The sequence below is a fragment of the Oncorhynchus gorbuscha genome, linkage group LG12, assembly GCF_021184085.1.
Source record: "Oncorhynchus gorbuscha isolate QuinsamMale2020 ecotype Even-year linkage group LG12, OgorEven_v1.0, whole genome shotgun sequence".
Taxonomy (NCBI): domain Eukaryota; kingdom Metazoa; phylum Chordata; class Actinopteri; order Salmoniformes; family Salmonidae; genus Oncorhynchus; species Oncorhynchus gorbuscha.
In genome coordinates this window covers 6,840,991-6,859,320 of record NC_060184.1, presented here as the reverse complement: position 1 = coordinate 6,859,320, position 18,330 = coordinate 6,840,991, and the positions used below count along the sequence as shown (strand labels likewise).

At 43.7% G+C, this 18,330-nt stretch overlaps 1 protein-coding gene across 1 annotated transcript in view; it reads right to left on the bottom strand.

The window, feature by feature from the left end:
* Positions 1-306: 306 nt before the first annotated feature.
* Positions 307-18,330, bottom strand: part of mcm3 (minichromosome maintenance complex component 3) — a 31,239-nt gene continuing 13,215 nt past the window's right edge. The window contains exons 11-17 of the mRNA XM_046293155.1: positions 16,253-16,379; positions 15,997-16,147; positions 15,229-15,369; positions 14,867-14,964; positions 12,598-12,671; positions 3,505-3,598; positions 307-1,003 (exon numbers count right to left, since the gene is read on the bottom strand). Coding sequence (XP_046149111.1) covers positions 805-1,003; positions 3,505-3,598; positions 12,598-12,671; positions 14,867-14,964; positions 15,229-15,369; positions 15,997-16,147; positions 16,253-16,379 — 884 coding nt within the window. The 3' untranslated portion in view covers positions 307-804. The remainder of the gene's footprint in view (positions 1,004-3,504; positions 3,599-12,597; positions 12,672-14,866; positions 14,965-15,228; positions 15,370-15,996; positions 16,148-16,252; positions 16,380-18,330) is intronic.

The following is an 18,330-nucleotide window of genomic DNA, read 5'->3' as shown; positions in this document are numbered from 1 at the left end:
TTCAGCTCGAGGCTACAGGGTTCCTTATCTGCCCAATCAAAACCACAGCTTGCGATTTCCCCAGTGTTCAGCATAGTGAAACCGCATTTCCCAGGCAGCTGTACCTCACTGCATTGTTCATCTGTTTTATAGACGTTAAATGGTTTCGCTTGGCATACAATTATTATTATTATCATCTTATCAAATCGACCGCAAGGGACACACTATATCCCCTGATGTGTTCTCGCCGTGTGTGTGTGTGTGTGTGTGTGTGTGTGTGTGTGTGTGTGTGTGTGTGTGTGTGTGTGTGTGTGTGTAATCACAACGTTCAACATCCAAGTAATTTTATTTTTCATCTCGATGCATTATTACAGTTGACAGACCTTTACAATGAAAACCTTTTTCTTTAACAAAACAATATATACAAGAAAGGTATTTTTCTTAAAAAAGAAATACTAAAACCATAAAACAGATGCAGATGTTCCAGGGAGTAACCAGACCTGGCACATCCCATAATATGTAGCTAAAAAAAACGAGTGAAGCAAAGAAACCAAACTTTGTGAGCCTGATCAAGAATTAACCTACGAACATTACAACAAAATAAAACCATAATCCTTTCAACTACTTTTTTAGTCCATAAGTTGTTACAAACCAAAAAAGGCTAATTGGAAGAAGGGAGTGGAGCCCAAAACCCAAAAGAACTAGTCAAAATCCATTTCAATTATTTCTGAATTCCTTCTAATTCTTCTTGGTCTCCAATAGGAAACAACTCTCCCTTCACCTCTTCTTCACTTCGCTCTAAGATGAAGATGTTTTCCTTGGTCTTTAGATGAGGAAGATGATGTCGTCGGCCAACATGATCTGGTTGTCGTCCTGCATGCGAGCGAGGGCGGCCCGGACCTCTGTCAGGGTGAAGGGGACATCTCTGTCCTTATTGACACTCTCCATCAGAGAGTTGATACCGACGGACTGAGCATGTGCAGAACGGAACACGTCCAGGAGGGAGGACTTAAACTCCTTCAGCCTGGAGAACAGAGAGAGAGAGAGAGATTCATTTATGAAAAATACCATCTATGTGAGGTACATAAAAGACGAGATTCTGTGTTTGTTGTTTTTGTTTACATAAACTCAGCAACAAACAAACAAAGTATTCTCACTGTCAACTGCGTTTACTTTTCAGCAAACGTAACACGTGTAAATATTTATATGTGGGTTACATAATAATGAAATAGCGCTTTTCATTACAGAAAATAAAATGGCATAAAAAGCTAAACAAACACATGAAGTAGAGATTGGAATGTCTCTATTTGATTTCAGAGGGTTTCAGAAGCAGTACTTGTAATTCTTCCCGACAGATTAACCCATAAATTGCATTAGAATCCTAAAAGCCAGCGAGATATAAGACAAAAAAATGGACTTCGCAACCCAATTCTGCAATTCAGAGTCAATACCACGAGATGTAAGCGATCAACCCCCCCCCCCTCCCCCAGGGCAGTCAAAAATGTTTTCAGAAAACAATTCATAAAATGACCACCAGGCTATTGACATTGACCCCGACCTCCATTTGTTTTGTACACTGATGCTACACGCAGTTTATTATCTATGCATCGTCACTTTAACCCTACCTCCATGTCCAAATGACCTGGACTAACCTGAACCCCTGCACACTGACTCGGTACCAGTACTCCCTGTATATAGCCTCCACACTGACTCTGTACCGGTACCCCCTGTATAAAGCCTCCACATTGACTCTGTACCGGTACCCCCTGTATATAGCCTCCACATTGACTCAGTACCGGTACCCCCTGTATATAGCCTCCACATTGACTCAGTACCGGTACCCCCTGTATATAGCCTCCACATTGACTCAGTACCGGTACCCCCTGTATATAGCCTCCACACTGACTCGGTACCGGTACACCCTGTATATAGCCTCCACATTGACTCTGTACCGGTACACCCTGTATAAAGCCTCCACATTGACTCAGTACCGGTACCCCCTGTATATAGCCTCCACATTGACTCAGTACCGGTACCCCCTGTATATAGCCTCCACACTGACTCGGTACCGGTACACCCTGTATATAGCCTCCACATTGACTCTGTACCGATACCCCCTGTATATAGCCTCCACATTGACTCTGTACCGGTACACCCTGTATATAGCCTCCACATTGACTCTGTACCGGTACACCCTGTATATAGCCTCCACACTGACTCGGTACCGGTACACCCTGTATATAGCCTCCACATTGACTCTGTACCGGTACACCCTGTATATAGCCTCCACATTGACTCAGTACCGGTACCCCCTGTATATAGCCTCGTTATTGTTATTTTATTGTGTTACTTTTTATAATTTTTTACTTTAGTTTATTTGGTCAATGTTTTCTTAACTCTTTCTTGAACTGAATTGTTGGTTAAGGGCTTGTTAGAAAGCATTTCACGCTCAAGTCTACACTTGTTGTATTCGGCCCATGTGACTAATAACGTTTGATTTATGCTGATCTCTTGGTCATAGATGTATATATTTTTAATTTTAACTAGGGGCGTTGGTTCAGTCAGTATCTGTTGTGACCACCATTAGCCTCATGCAGCGCATCTCCTTCACAGAGTTGATCAGACTGTTTATTTGTGTCCTGTGGAATGTTGTCCCACTCTTCTCCAACGGCTGTGAGAAGTTGCTGGATATTGGCGGGACCTGGAACGTGTCAATCCAGAGCATCCCAAACATGGAACACGCTGTCGTACACGTCGGTCCAGAGCATCCCAAACATGCTCAATGGGTGACATGTCTGGTTAGGATGCAGGCCACGGAAGAACTAGGATATTTTCAGCTTCCTGGAATTGTGTACAGATCCTTGCAACATGGGGCCGTGCATTATCATGCTGAGGTGATGGCAGCAGATGAATGGCACGACAACGGGCCTCAGATTGTCACGTGGTCTGTGGTTGTGAGGCCGGTTGGACGTGCTGACAAATTCTCTAAAATGGCATTGGGGGTTTATGGTAGAGAAATGAACATTTAATTATCTGGCAACAGCTCTGGAGGACATTCCTGCAGTCAACATGCCAATTGCACGCTCCCTCAAAACTTGAGACATCAGTGGCATTGTGTTGTGAGAGAAAACTGCACATTTTAGAGTGGCCTTTTAATTGTCCCCCAGCACAAGGTGCACCTGTGTAATAATCATGCTGTTTAATCAGCTTCTTGATGTCCCACTCCTGTCAGGTGGATGGATTATCTTGGCAAAAGAGAAATGCTCACTAACAGCGATGTAAACTACATTTGTGCACAAGACTTAGGAGAAATAAGCTTTTTGTGAGTATGGAACATTTCTGGGATCGTTTATTTCAGCTCATAAAACACGAGACCAACACTTAACATGTTGTGTTCATATTTTTGTTTATAATACTTCCATTCATATTAGACTATAGTTCCATTTCAGCTGCCGATCTGAGCACACTGGTACCAATTCCGCCATTTTGCTGTCACATATACATGCACTCGACTGCCGCACCCACCTGTCTGCAGACACCTCTGTCTGTCCGTCCTGACTTGGTGGGACAGGGGCATCCTTAGGCTCCTCCTCTGCCGGTTTGGGCGTGCCAGCCTGGACTGTGGGAGGAGTAGACAGAGTTCATTGTCAGACCAGGGCCATGCATATAGCGTGTTGGGTCAACTTTTAAATATTGTTCTAATAGTAGACAGTTTATTTTTTTTATTTAACCTTTATTTAACTAGGCAAGTCTTTAAAGAACAAATTCGTATTTAAAATGACGGTCTATACCGGCCAAACGCGGACGCTGCACAAATTGTGCGCCGACTTATGGGGCTCCCAATCACGGCCGGTTGTGAAACAGCCTGGATTCGAACCAGGATGTCTGTAGTGATGGCTCAAGCACTGAGATGCAGTGCCTTAGACCCCTGCACCACTCAGGATCTAACATGGCTGCTATAGAATGTTGTAGAGTCATGTTAATGGGGTTCTAACATGGCTGCTATAGAATGTTGTAGTGTCATGTTAATGGGGTTCTAACATGGCTGCTATAGAATGTTGTAGTGTCATGTTAATGGGGTTCTAACATGGCTGCTACATAATGTTGTAGTGTTATAGAATGTTGTAGTGTCATGTTAATAGGGTTCTAACATGGCTGCTATAGAATGTTGTAGTGTCATGTTAATGGGGTTCTAACATGGCTGCTATAGAATGTTGTAGTGTCATGTTAATGGAGTTATAGAATGTTGTAGTGTTATAGAATGTTGTAGTGTCAGGTTAATGGGGTTCTAACATGGCTGCTATAGAATGTTGTAGTGTCATGTTAATGGGGTTCTAACATGGCTGTTGTAGAATGTTGTAGTGTCATGTTAATGGGGTTGTAACATGGCTGCTATAGAATGTTGTAGAGTCATGTTAATGGGGTTCTAACATGGCTGTTATAGAATGTTGTAGTGTCATGTTAATGGGGTTCTAACATGGCTGCTATAGAATGTTGTAGTGTCATGTTAATGGGGTTCTAACATGGCTGTTGTAGTGTCATGTTAATGGGGTTCTGACATGGCTGTTGTAGTGTCATGTTAATGGGGTTCTGACATGGCTGTTGTAGTGTCATGTTAATGGGGTTCTGACATAGCTGTTGTAGTGTCATGTTAATGGGGTTCTGACATGGCTGTTGTAGTGTCATGTTAATGGGGTTCTGACATGGCTGTTGTAGTGTCATGTTAATGGGGTTCTAACATGGCCGCTATAGAATGTTGTAGTGTCATGTTAATGGGGTTCTAACATGGCCGTTATAGAATGTTGTAGTGTCATGTTAATGGGGTTCTGACATGGCTGCTATAGAATGTTGTAGAGTCATGTTAATGGGGTTCTAACATGGCCGCTATAGAATGTTGTAGTGTCATGTTAATGGGGTTCTAACATGGCCGTTATAGAATGTTGTAGTGTCATGTTAATGGGGTTCTGACATGGCTGCTATAGAATGTTGTAGTGTCATGTTAATGGGGTTCTAACATGGCTGCTATAGAATGTTGTAGTGTCATGTTAATGGGTTCTAACATGGCTGCTATAGAATGTTGTAGTGTCACGTTAATGGGGTTCTAACATGGCTGCTATAGAATGTTGTAGTGTCATGTTAATGGGGTTCTAACATGGCCGCTATAGAATGTTGTAGTGTCATGTTAATGGGGCTCTAACATGGCCGTTATAGAATGTTGTAGTGTCATGTTAATGGGGTTCTAACATGGCTGCTATATACTGTTGTAGTGTCATGTTAATGGGGTTCTAACATGGCTGCTATAGAATGTTGTAGTCATGTTAATGGGGTTCTAACATGGCTGCTATATAATGTTGTAGTGTCATGTTAATGGGGTTCTAACATGGCTGCTATAGAATGTTGTAGAGTCATGTTAATGGGGTTCTAACATGGCTGCTATAGAATGTTGTAGTGTCATGTTAATGGGGTTCTAACATGGCTGTTGTAGTGTCATGTTAATGGGGTTCTAACATGGCTGCTATAGAATGTTGTAGTGTCATGTTAATGGAGTTCTAACATGGCTGCTATAGAATGTTGTAGAGTCATGTTAATGGGGTTCTAACATGGCTGCTATAGAATGTTGTAGTGTCATGTTAATGGGGTTCTAACATGGCTGTTGTAGTGTCATGTTAATGGGGTTGTAACATGGCTGCTATAGAATGTTGTAGTGTCATGTTAATGGGGTTCTAACATGGCTGTTATAGAATGTTGTAGTGTCATGTTAATGGGGTTCTAACATGGCTGTTGTAGTGTCATGTTAATGGGGTTGTAACATGGCTGCTATAGAATGTTGTAGAGTCATGTTAATGGGGTTCTAACATGGCTGCTATAGAATGTTGTAGTGTCATGTTAATGGGGTTGTAACATGGCTGCTATAGAATGTTGTAGAGTCATGTTAATGGGGTTCTAACATGGCTGTTATAGAATGTTGTAGAGTCATGTTAATGGGGTTCTAACATGGCTGCTATATACTGTTGTAGTGTCATGTTAATGGGGTTCTAACGTGGCTGTTGTAGTGTCATGTTAATGGGGTTGTAACATGGCTGCTATAGAATGTTGTAGAGTCATGTTAATGGGGTTCTAACATGGCTGCTATATACTGTTGTAGTGTCATGTTAATGGGATTCTAACATGGCTGTTGTAGTGTCATGTTAATGGGGTTGTAACATGGCTGCTATAGAATGTTGTAGAGTCATGTAAATGGGGTTCTAACATGGCTGTTATAGAATGTTGTAGTGTCATGTTAATGGGGTTCTAACATGGCTGCTATAGAATGTTGTAGTGTCATGTTAATGGGGTTCTAACATGGCTGCTACAGAATGTTGTAGTGTTATAGAATGTTGTAGTGTCATGTTAATAGGGTTCTAACATGGCTGCTATAGAATGTTGTAGTGTCATGTTAATGGGGTTCTAACATGGCTGCTATAGAATGTTGTAGTGTCATGTTAATGGAGTTATAGAATGTTGTAGTGTTATAGAATGTTGTAGTGTCAGGTTAATGGGGTTCTAACATGGCTGCTATAGAATGTTGTAGTGTCATGTTAATGGGGTTCTAACATGGCTGTTGTAGTGTCATGTTAATGGGGTTGTAACATGGCTGCTATAGAATGTTGTAGAGTCATGTTAATGGGGTTCTAACATGGCTGTTATAGAATGTTGTAGTGTCATGTTAATGGGGTTCTAACATGGCTGCTATAGAATGTTGTAGTGTCATGTTAATGGGGTTCTAACATGGCTGTTGTAGTGTCATGTTAATGGGGTTCTGACATGGCTGTTGTAGTGTCATGTTAATGGGGTTCTGACATGGCTGTTGTAGTGTCATGTTAATGGGGTTCTGACATAGCTGTTGTAGTGTCATGTTAATGGGGTTCTGACATGGCTGTTGTAGTGTCATGTTAATGGGGTTGACATGGCTGTTGTAGTGTCATGTTAATGGGGTTCTAACATGGCCGCTATAGAATGTTGTAGTGTCATGTTAATGGGGTTCTAACATGGCCGTTATAGAATGTTGTAGTGTCATGTTAATGGGGTTCTGACATGGCTGCTATAGAATGTTGTAGAGTCATGTTAATGGGGTTCTAACATGGCCGCTATAGAATGTTGTAGTGTCATGTTAATGGGGTTCTAACATGGCCGTTATAGAATGTTGTAGTGTCATGTTAATGGGGTTCTGACATGGCTGCTATAGAATGTTGTAGTGTCATGTTAATGGGGTTCTAACATGGCTGCTATAGAATGTTGTAGTGTCATGTTAATGGGTTCTAACATGGCTGCTATAGAATGTTGTAGTGTCATGTTAATGGGGTTCTAACATGGCTGCTATAGAATGTTGTAGTGTCATGTTAATGGGGTTCTAACATGGCCGCTATAGAATGTTGTAGTGTCATGTTAATGGGGTTCTAACATGGCCGTTATAGAATGTTGTAGTGTCATGTTAATGGGGTTCTAACATGGCTGCTATATACTGTTGTAGTGTCATGTTAATGGGGTTCTAACATGGCTGCTATATAATGTTGTAGTGTCATGTTAATGGGGTTCTAACATGGCTGCTATAGAATGTTGTAGAGTCATGTTAATGGGGTTCTAACATGGCTGCTATAGAATGTTGTAGTGTCATGTTAATGGGGTTCTAACATGGCTGTTGTAGTGTCATGTTAATGGGGTTCTAACATGGCTGCTATAGAATGTTGTAGTGTCATGTTAATGGGGTTCTAACATGGCTGCTATAGAATGTTGTAGAGTCATGTTAATGGGGTTCTAACATGGCTGCTATAGAATGTTGTAGTGTCATGTTAATGGGGTTCTAACATGGCTGTTGTAGTGTCATGTTAATGGGGTTGTAACATGGCTGCTATAGAATGTTGTAGTGTCATGTTAATGGGGTTCTAACATGGCTGTTGTAGTGTCATGTTAATGGGGTTGTAACATGGCTGCTATAGAATGTTGTAGAGTCATGTTAATGGGGTTCTAACATGGCTGCTATAGAATGTTGTAGTGTCATGTTAATGGGGTTGTAACATGGCTGCTATAGAATGTTGTAGAGTCATGTTAATGGGGTTCTAACATGGCTGTTATAGAATGTTGTAGAGTCATGTTAATGGGGTTCTAACATGGCTGCTATATACTGTTGTAGTGTCATGTTAATGGGGTTCTAACATGGCTGTTGTAGTGTCATGTTAATGGGGTTGTAACATGGCTGCTATAGAATGTTGTAGAGTCATGTTAATGGGGTTCTAACATGGCTGCTATATACTGTTGTAGTGTCATGTTAATGGGATTCTAACATGGCTGTTGTAGTGTCATGTTAATGGGGTTGTAACATGGCTGCTATAGAATGTTGTAGAGTCATGTAAATGGGGTTGTAACATGGCTGCTATAGCATGTTGTAGAGTCATGTTAATGGGGTTCTAACATGGCTGTTATAGAATGTTGTAGAGTCATGTTAATGGAGTTATAGGATGTTGTAGTGTCATGTTAATGGGGTTCTAACATGGCTGCTATATACTGTTGTAGTGTCATGTTAATGGGGTTCTAACATGGCTGCTATAGAATGTTGTAGAGTCATGTTAATGGGGTTCTAACATGGCTGCTATATAATGTTGTAGTGTCATGTTAATTGGGTTCTAACATGGCTGCTACAGAATGTTGTAGTCATGTTAATGGGGTTCTAACATGGCTGCTATAGAATGTTGTAGTGTCATGTTAATGGGGTTCTAACATGGCTGTTGTAGTGTCATGTTAATGGGGTTCTAACATGGCTGTTGTAGTGTCATGTTAATGGGGTTCTAACATGGCTGCTATAGAATGTTGTAGTGTCATGTTAATGGGGTTCTAACATGGCTGCTATAGAATGTTGTAGAGTCATGTTAATGGGGTTCTAACATGGCTGTTGTAGTGTCATGTTAATGGGGTTGTAACATGGCTGCTATAGAATGTTGTAGTGTCATGTTAATGGGGTTCTAACATGGCTGTTATAGAATGTTGTAGTGTCATGTTAATGGGGTTCTAACATGGCTGTTGTAGTGTCATGTTAATGTGGTTGTAACATGGCTGCTATAGAATGTTGTAGAGTCATGTTAATGGGGTTCTAACATGGCTGCTATATACTGTTGTAGTGTCATGTTAATGGGGTTCTAACATGGCTGTTGTAGTGTCATGTTAATGGGGTTGTAACATGGCTGCTATAGAATGTTGTAGAGTCATGTTAATGGGGTTCTAACATGGCTGTTGTAGTGTCATGTTAATGGGGTTGTAACATGGCTGTTATAGAATGTTGTAGAGTCATGTTAATGGGGTTCTAACATGGCTGCTATATACTGTTGTAGTGTCATGTTAATGGGGTTCTAACATGGCTGTTGTAGTGTCATGTTAATGTGGTTGTAACATGGCTGCTATAGAATGTTGTAGAGTCATGTTAATGGGGTTCTAACATGGCTGCTATATACTGTTGTAGTGTCATGTTAATGGGGTTCTAACATGGCTGTTGTAGTGTCATGTTAATGGGGTTGTAACATGGCTGCTATAGAATGTTGTAGTGTCATGTTAATGGGGTTCTAACATGGCTGTTGTAGTGTCATGTTAATGGGGTTGTAACATGGCTGCTATAGAATGTTGTAGAGTCATGTTAATGGGGTTGTAACATGGCTGCTATAGAATGTTGTAGAGTCATGTTAATGGGGTTCTAACATGGCTGTTATAGAATGTTGTAGAGTCATGTTAATGGGGTTCTAACATGGCTGCTATATACTGTTGTAGTGTCATGTTAATGGGGTTCTAACATGGCTGTTGTAGTGTCATGTTAATGTGGTTGTAACATGGCTGCTATAGAATGTTGTAGAGTCATGTTAATGGGGTTCTAACATGGCTGCTATATACTGTTGTAGTGTCATGTTAATGGGGTTCTAACATGGCTGTTGTAGTGTCATGTTAATGGGGTTGTAACATGGCTGCTATAGAATGTTGTAGAGTCATGTTAATGGGGTTCTAACATGGCTGTTATAGAATGTTGTAGAGTCATGTTAATGGGGTTCTAACATGGCTGTTATAGAATGTTGTAGTGTCATGTTAATGGAGTTATAGAATGTTGTAGAGTCATGTTAATGGAGTTATAGAATGTTGTAGAGTCATGTTAATGGGGTTCTAACATGGCCGCTATAGAATGTTGTAGTGTCATGTTAATGGGGTTCTAACATGGCTGCTATAGAATGTTGTAGTGGCATGTTAATGGGGTTCTAACATGGCTGCTATAGAATGTTGTAGTGTCACGTTAATGTGGTCCTTCTGTTGCTCAGTTGGTAGAGCATGGCGCTTGTAACGCCAGGGTAGTGGGTTCGATCCCCGGGACCACCCATACGTAGAATGTATGCACACATGACTGTAAGTCGCTTTGGATATCTCACTAGACATATTTTACTGATGACGTCTGGGTCCAGGATAACTTTTAACCACTTAATCTGCTGTGGTATCTTGGTCCACCACATGGCGTTTCTCGTTGTGTGACTATCGTATTGTGTTTATACATTTTTGATAGTGATGCATGGGTTGACTCGTAAACCCACGGCCCCCCATGAGTTATATCCGCGGCGCGGATGGGTTTTAGGGTCATTAAATATTATTTGGATCAAGGGCGGGTTGAATAAAGAGAAAAAAAATAGTTTCATTCTTGTGCAATTATATCTACCGGCTAGATTGAGGTGGTTTTTCGTTCATTATTTTTAGGCCATCTGGCGTTAGTGAGTCGGGCCCCGAATAGCCTCGACACCAGTTCATGTCAATCCACGGAGGCAAAAAGGACTATGTCGGAGTTTAATTCAATAAGAGAAAAGCTGTAAAAATAAAATAAAAATGGAGATATGAAGGAGGGCGAGACAAATCATGTTCGGGGGAAAGATTAGGTGACGTGGGAAAAAGGGGGGTTGATATCAGTTATATGTGAGATGATGGTGAGGCGTTACACAAATTCCAGTCACGAGAAGACGGGGCTTCAAATGTAGGTCTACTGGGTGAAACGGAAGACGGGGCTTCAAATGTAGGTCTACTGGGTGAAACGGAAGACGGGGCTTCAAATGTAGGTCTACTGGGTGAAACGGAAGACTGGGCTTCAAATGTAGGTCTACTGGGTGAAACGGAAGACGGGGCTTCAAATGTAGGTCTACTGGGTGAAACGGAAACTGAAATCTGGACACAAGTCTGTAGGTCTATAACCTCTCTCATAGCCTTACTATTAACTCGCATCAAATCTAACTTTATTAGTCACGTGTGCTGAATACAACAGGTGTTGTAGACCTTACTGTCATAGGCTTATTTACAAAGCCCTTAAACCAACAATGTAGTTTTCTTTCCCTCAGGGGCGGCAGGTAGCCTAGTGGTTAGAGTGTTGGGCCAGTAACCGAAAGGTTGCTGGATCGAATCCCCGAGCTGAACAAGGCTGTTAACCCACTGTTCCCCAGTAGGCCGTCATTGTAAATAAGAATTTGTTCTTAACTTCTTCGATATAGGGGGGGCGCTCTTTTCATTTTTGGATGAAAAACGTTCCCGTTTTAAACAAGATATTTTGTCACGAAAAGATGCTCGACTATGCATATAATTGACAGCTTTGGAAAGAAAACACTCTGACGTTTCCAAAACTGCAAAGATATTGTCTGTGAGTGCCACAGAACTGACGTTACAGGCGAAACCCAGATAAAAAAAAATCAATCAGGAAGTGCCGCATTTTTTGAAACCGCCTCATTTCAATGACTCCTTATATGGCTATGGAGGAGCTAGGAGTCAGCCTACGTCTTCCCCAAGGTGTCTGCAGCATTGTCACGTATTTGTAGGCATATCATTGGAAGATTGACCATAAGTGACTACATCTACCAGGTTGGTGTCCTCCGTCGCAATTATTGCGTAATCTCCAGCTGCAGTATTTTTCCATTTGCCTTTGATGAGAAACCGACTGCTACGAATTATTTTTCATTGAATAGATAGATATGTGAAAAACACCTTGAGGATTGATTCTAAACAGCGTTTGCCATGTTTCTGTCGATATTATGGAGCTAATTTGGGAAAAGGTTTGGCGTTGTGTTAATTGCATTTTCGTTTTTTTTTCTTAGCCAAAGGTGATGAACAAAACGGAGTGATTTCTCCTACACAAATAATCTTTTTGGAAAAAATCAACATTTGCTATCTAACTGAGAGTCTCCTCATTGAAAACATCTGAAATTCTTCAAAGGTAAATGATTTTATTTGAATGCTTTTCTTGTTTTTGTGAAAATGTTGCCTGCTGAATGCTAGGCTTAATGCTATGCTAGGCTATCAAAACTCTTAACACAAATGCTTGTGTAGCTATGGTTAAAGCATATTTTCAAAATCTGAGATGACAGTGTTGTTAACAAAAGGCTAAGCTTGTGTTTCAATATATTTATTTCATTTCATTTGCGATTTTCATGAATAGTTAACGTTGCGTTATGGTAATGAGCTTAAGGCTATGATTACGCTCCCGGATACGGGATTGCTCGACGCAAGAGGTTTTAACTGACTTGCCGAGTTAAATACAAAATCTACGAGGTGAGATTAGGGTGGTAAATGTGTATCTCTTACTCTCAGGGATGTCCTTCTCTCCAGCAAAGTCATAAGGGTCGTAGGCCTCGCTGCTCTGGGAACCGCGGCGACTCCTACAAACAGAGAACACCGGTTAGACAACGAGTAAACAAATCTCCTCTCCTGTGTTTCGACCTTCATTCATTCAGCTTCGCCGCTCAGATCAAATACCCGTCAGAAGAGAGAATTAGTCCGTGAGCTACTTAATGGCGTCTTGTAGCAGTGGTTTTTAAACCTCTCCCCTGGGGGGGGGATTAGTCCATGAGCTACTTAATGGCGTCTTGTAGCAGTGGTTTTTAAACCTCTCCCCTGAGGGGGGTGGGATTAGTCCATGAGCTACTTAATGGCGTCTTGTAGCAGTGGTTTTAAACCTCTCCCCTGGGGGGGATTAGTCCATGAGCTACTTAATGGCGTCTTGTAACAGTGGTTTTTAAACCTCTCCCCTGGGGGGGATTAGTCCATGAGCTACTTAATGGCGTCTTGTAGCAGTGGTTTTAAACCTCTCCCCTGGGGGGGGGTGGATTAGTCCATGAGCTACTTAATGGCGTCTTGTAACAGTGGTTTTTAAACCTCTCCCCTGGGGGGGGGATTAGTCCATGAGCTACTTAATGGAGTCTTGTAGCAGTGGTTTTTAAACCTCTCCCCTGGGGGGGGGGATTAGTCCATGAGCTACTTAATGGCGTCTTGTAACAGTGGTTTTTAAACCTCTCCCCTGGGGGGGGGGATTAGTCCATGAGCTACTTAATGGCGTCTTGTAACAGTGGTTTTAAACCTCTCCCCTGGGGGAGGGGGATTAGTCCATGAGCTACTTAATGGCGTCTTGTAACAGTGGTTTTTAAACCTCTCCCCTGGGGGGGGATTAGTCCATGAGCTACTTAATGGCGTCTTGTAGCAGTGGTTTTAAACCTCTCCCCTGAGGGGGGTGGGATTAGTCCATGAGCTACTTAATGGCGTCTTGTAACAGTGGTTTTTAAACCTCTCCCCTGGGGGGGGGGGGGATTAGTCCATGAGCTACTTAATGGCGTCTTGTAGCAGTGGGTTTTAAACCTCTCCCCTGGGGGGGGGGATTAGTCCATGAGCTACTTAATGGCGTCTTGTAACAGTGGTTTTAAACCTCTCCCCTGGGGGGGGGGGTGGGATTAGTCCATGAGCTACTTAATGGCGTCTTGTAGCAGTGGGTTTTAAACCTCTCCCCTGAGGGGGGGGGTGGGATTAGTCCATGAGCTACATAATGGCGTCTTGTAGCAGTGGGTTTTAAACCTCTCCCCTGGGGGGGGGGGGGGGGGGATTAGTCCATGAGCTACTTAATGGCGTCTTGTAGTAGTGGGTTTTAAACCTCTCCCCTGAGGGGGTGGGATTAGTCCATGAGCTACTTAATGGCGTCTTGTAGTAGTGGGTTTTAAACCTCTCCCCTGGGGGGGGGGGGATTAGTCCATGAGCTACTTAATGGCGTCTTGTAGCAGTGGTTTTTAAACCTCTCCCCTGGGGGGGGATTGGTCCGTGATTAATGGCGTCTTGTAACAGTGGACACCTGGGGGGTGATTATGGGGGGGGGATGTTTCAGCATGTTGTTGTAGCTCTCCTGATTCATTATCAACGGCTTGATGATTAGTTGAGGTTCAATCAGATGCTAGATGTGGAATAGATATAATGGAATACATGGAAGAGGGGGTCCGGAGAGAAGGTTTGTATCAGTGGGGGTGTGATTATGGGGGTCTGAGAAGGACACTAGTGGGGGTGTGATTATGGGGGTCTAAGGAGGACACTAGTGGGGGTGTGATTATGGGGGTCTGAGGGAGGACACTAGTGGGGGTGTGATTATGGGGGTCTGAGGGGGACACTAGTGGGGGTGTGATTATGGGGGTCTGAGGGGACACTAGTGGGGGTGTGATTATGGGGGTCTGAGGAGGACACTAGGGGTGTGATTATGGGGGTCTGAGGGGGACACTAGTGGGGGTGTGATTATGGGGGTCTGAGGAGGACACTGGAGTGGGGGTGTAATTATGGGGGTCTGAGGAGGACACTAGTGGGGGTGTGATTATGGGGGTCTGAGGAGGACACTAGGAGGTGTGATTATGGGGGTCTGAGGAGGACACTAGGGGGGGTGTGATTATGGGGGTCTGAGGAAGACACTAGTGGGGGTGTGATTATGGGGGTCTGAGGAGGACACTAGTGGGGGTGTGATTATGGGGGTCTGAGGAGGACACTAGTGGGGGTGTGATTATGGGGGTCTGAGGAGGACACATGTGGGTGGTGTCTTAAGCCGTACCTCTTCTTCTCTGAGCGAGGGGTACGCTGTGTCGTCTCTTCCTCCTCTGAGTCAGACTCCTGCTCCTTCCTCCCCCTCTTCTTCTCCTTCTCCAGAACCTACGGAACAACGGGACGGAACCTTTTAGAACAATGGGACGGAACCTACAGAACCATGGGACGGAACCTACAGAACCATGGATTTGGAACCTTTTAGAACAACGGGACGGAACAGAGATTGGTTGAACTTAAACGAACAGAAAGACACCAGACAGACTTCACCAGAGTTTATTCAAATGAAGATGCATGTTCCCTGAAAAGTGTTTCCTGAAAATCTGTGACAAATGCAACAATCTGTCAACTCTGCATGTTGAGTCCACTGACCTTTTTGAAGTAAGCGAACTGGACCAGCTCCACAGCGACCTCCGAGTCCTCCAGCTCCACAGCCTTACTCATGCGGGCTTTAGCGTGGGCCGAAGACAGACGGATCAGGGTCTCCAGAGTACGAGCAGTTACTGGGGACGTCTGGAGGGAGAGAGGAGGGGTTAGACGGGGAGAGAGGAGGGGTCAGACGGGGAGAGAGGAGGGGTCAGACGGGGAGAGAGGAGGGGTCAGACGGGGAGAGAGGAGGGGTCAGACGGGGAGAGAGGAGGGGTCAGACGGGGAGAGAGGAGGGGTCAGACGGGGAGAGAGGAGGGGTCAGACAGGGAGAGAGGAGGGGTTAGACGGGGAGAGAGGAGGGGTTAGACGGGGAGAGACGAGGGGTTAGACGGGGAGAGAGGAGGGGTTAGACGGGGAGAGAGGAGGGGTTAGACAGGGAGAGAGGAGGGGTTAGACAGGGAGAGAGGAGGGGTTAGACAGGGAGAGAGGAGGGGTTAGACAGGGAGAGAGGAGGGGTTAGACAGGGAGAGGGGGGGGGGGGCAGACAGGGCAGGGTTCAAGATGTGTGTAGGGGTCAAGGTGTGTGTAGGGGTCACGGTGTGTGTGGATGTACGACTAGGAACATGTATTTACACAGACAGAGTCAGTCCGATCTTTTGACAATAATTGGCCTTTTGACCAATCAGATCAGATTTTGGGCGAATAATTGGGCAAAAGATCTGAATTGGGCTGCCTGTGTAAACGCAGCCTCGTGGTGTCTGAAGGGCTCACTCTGGAAATATCGGCTCCCAGCTGTTCCTGGCTTCTCAGCCTGGAGTACTCTTCCGCAATGTGATTGGCTGCTTCCTGGGTCAACGTAGGGGTCAACACCTTGGCGATGTGGATGTACTTCCTCATGAACTCCTTGCTCACGATCTTCTCTCTAAACAACAGCAGCATCTGTTAGCATGGAAACGGGTACAGAGAAACCAGCAAAGAAGAAGTCCGACGTGCTGTGATGAGACGGAGAGACGGAGAGTCTCCATACCTGCGTCTCTTGGTGCCGTGTAGCAGGTTGTTGTGTTTCTCGTACACCTGCAGTTCCTCCTGCTCTTCCTGAACCAAGTCAGGATCCTCAGTGGCCAGGATGTCAACTGATCCACCAAAGGCCATCGCTGCACACACACACACACACACACACACACACACACACACACACACACACACACACACAGAGCGTAAGTACAGTAGGCTACAGTGACACGTCTGGTAGTTTTGGTCCTGTACTCCAGCACTTTGTGCCAAAATTGGTTACAGATAGTTACTGAATTAATTGTGAATAATGATGAGTGAGAAAGTTAGACGCACAAATATCACACCCTCAAAGACATGCTAACCTCTCACCATTACAATAACAGGGGAGGTTAGCATGTTATATCACACCCTCAAAGACATGCTAACCTCTCACCATTACAATAACAGGGGAGGTTAGCATGTTATATCACACCCTCAAAGACATGCTAACCTCTCACTATTACAATAACAGGGGAGGTTAGCATGTTATATCATACCCTCAAAGACATGCTAACCTCTCACCATTACAATAACAGGGGAGGTTAGCATGTTATATCACACCCTCAAAGACATGCTAACCTCTCACCATTACAATAACAGGGGAGGTTAGCATGTTATATCACACCCTCAAAGACATGCTAACCTCTCACCATTACAATAACAGGGGAGGTTAGCATGTTATATCACACCCTCAAAGACATGCTAACCTCTCACCATTACAATAACAGGGGAGGTTAGCATGTTATATCATACCCTCAAAGACATGCTAACCTCTCACCATTACAATCATGTTATATCACAAAGACATTAACCTCTCACCATTACAATAACAGGGAGGTTAGCATGTTATATCACACCCTCAAAGACATGCTAACCTCTCACTATTACAATAACAGGGGAGGTTAGCATGTTATATCATACCCTCAAAGACATGCTAACCTCTCACCATTACAATAACAGGGAGGTTAGCATGCACCCTCAAAGACATGCTAACCTCTCACCATTACAATAACAGGGGAGGTTAGCATGTTATATCACACCCTCAAAGACATGCTAACCTCTCACCATTACAATAACAGGGGAGGTTAGCATGTTATATCACACCCTCAAAGACATGCTAACCTCTCACCATTACAATAACAGGGGAGGTTAGCATGTTATATCATACCCTCAAAGACATGCTAACCTCTCACCATTACAATAACAGGGGAGGTTAGCATGTTATATCATACCCCCAAGACATGCTAACCTCTCACCATTACAATAACAGGGGAGGTTAGCATGTTATATCATACCCTCAAGACATGCTAACCTCTCACCATTACAATAACAGGGGAGGTTAGCATGTTATATCATACCCTCAAGACATGCTAACCTCTCACCATTACAATAACAGGGGAGGTTAGCATGTTATATCATACCCCCAAGACATGCTAACCTCTCACCATTACAATAACAGGGGAGGTTAGCATGTTATATCATACCCGCAAGACATGCTAACCTCTCACCATTACAATAACAGAGTAGGTTAGCATGTTATATCATACCCGCAAGACATGCTAACCTCTCACCATTACAATAACAGAGTAGGTTAGCATGTTATATCATACCCGCAAGACATGCTAACCTCTCACCATTACAATAACAGAGTAGGTTAGCATGTTATATCATACCCCCAAGACATGCTAACCTCTCACCATTACCAATAACAGGGGAGGTTAGCATGTTATATCATACCCCCAAGACATGCTAACCTCTCACCATTACAATAACAGGGGAGGTTAGCATGTTATATCATACCCCCAAGACATGCTAACCTCTCACCATTACCAATAACAGGGGAGGTTAGCATTTCATATCATACCCCCAAGACATGCTAACCTCTCACCATTACAATAACAGGGGAGGTTAGCATTTCATATCATACCCCCAAGACATGCTAACCTCTCACCATTACAATAACAGGGGAGGTTAGCATGTTATATCATACCCCCCACCTGGCCCCCTTCCCCCCACCTGGCCCCCTATCCCCCCACCAGGGCCCCTATCCCC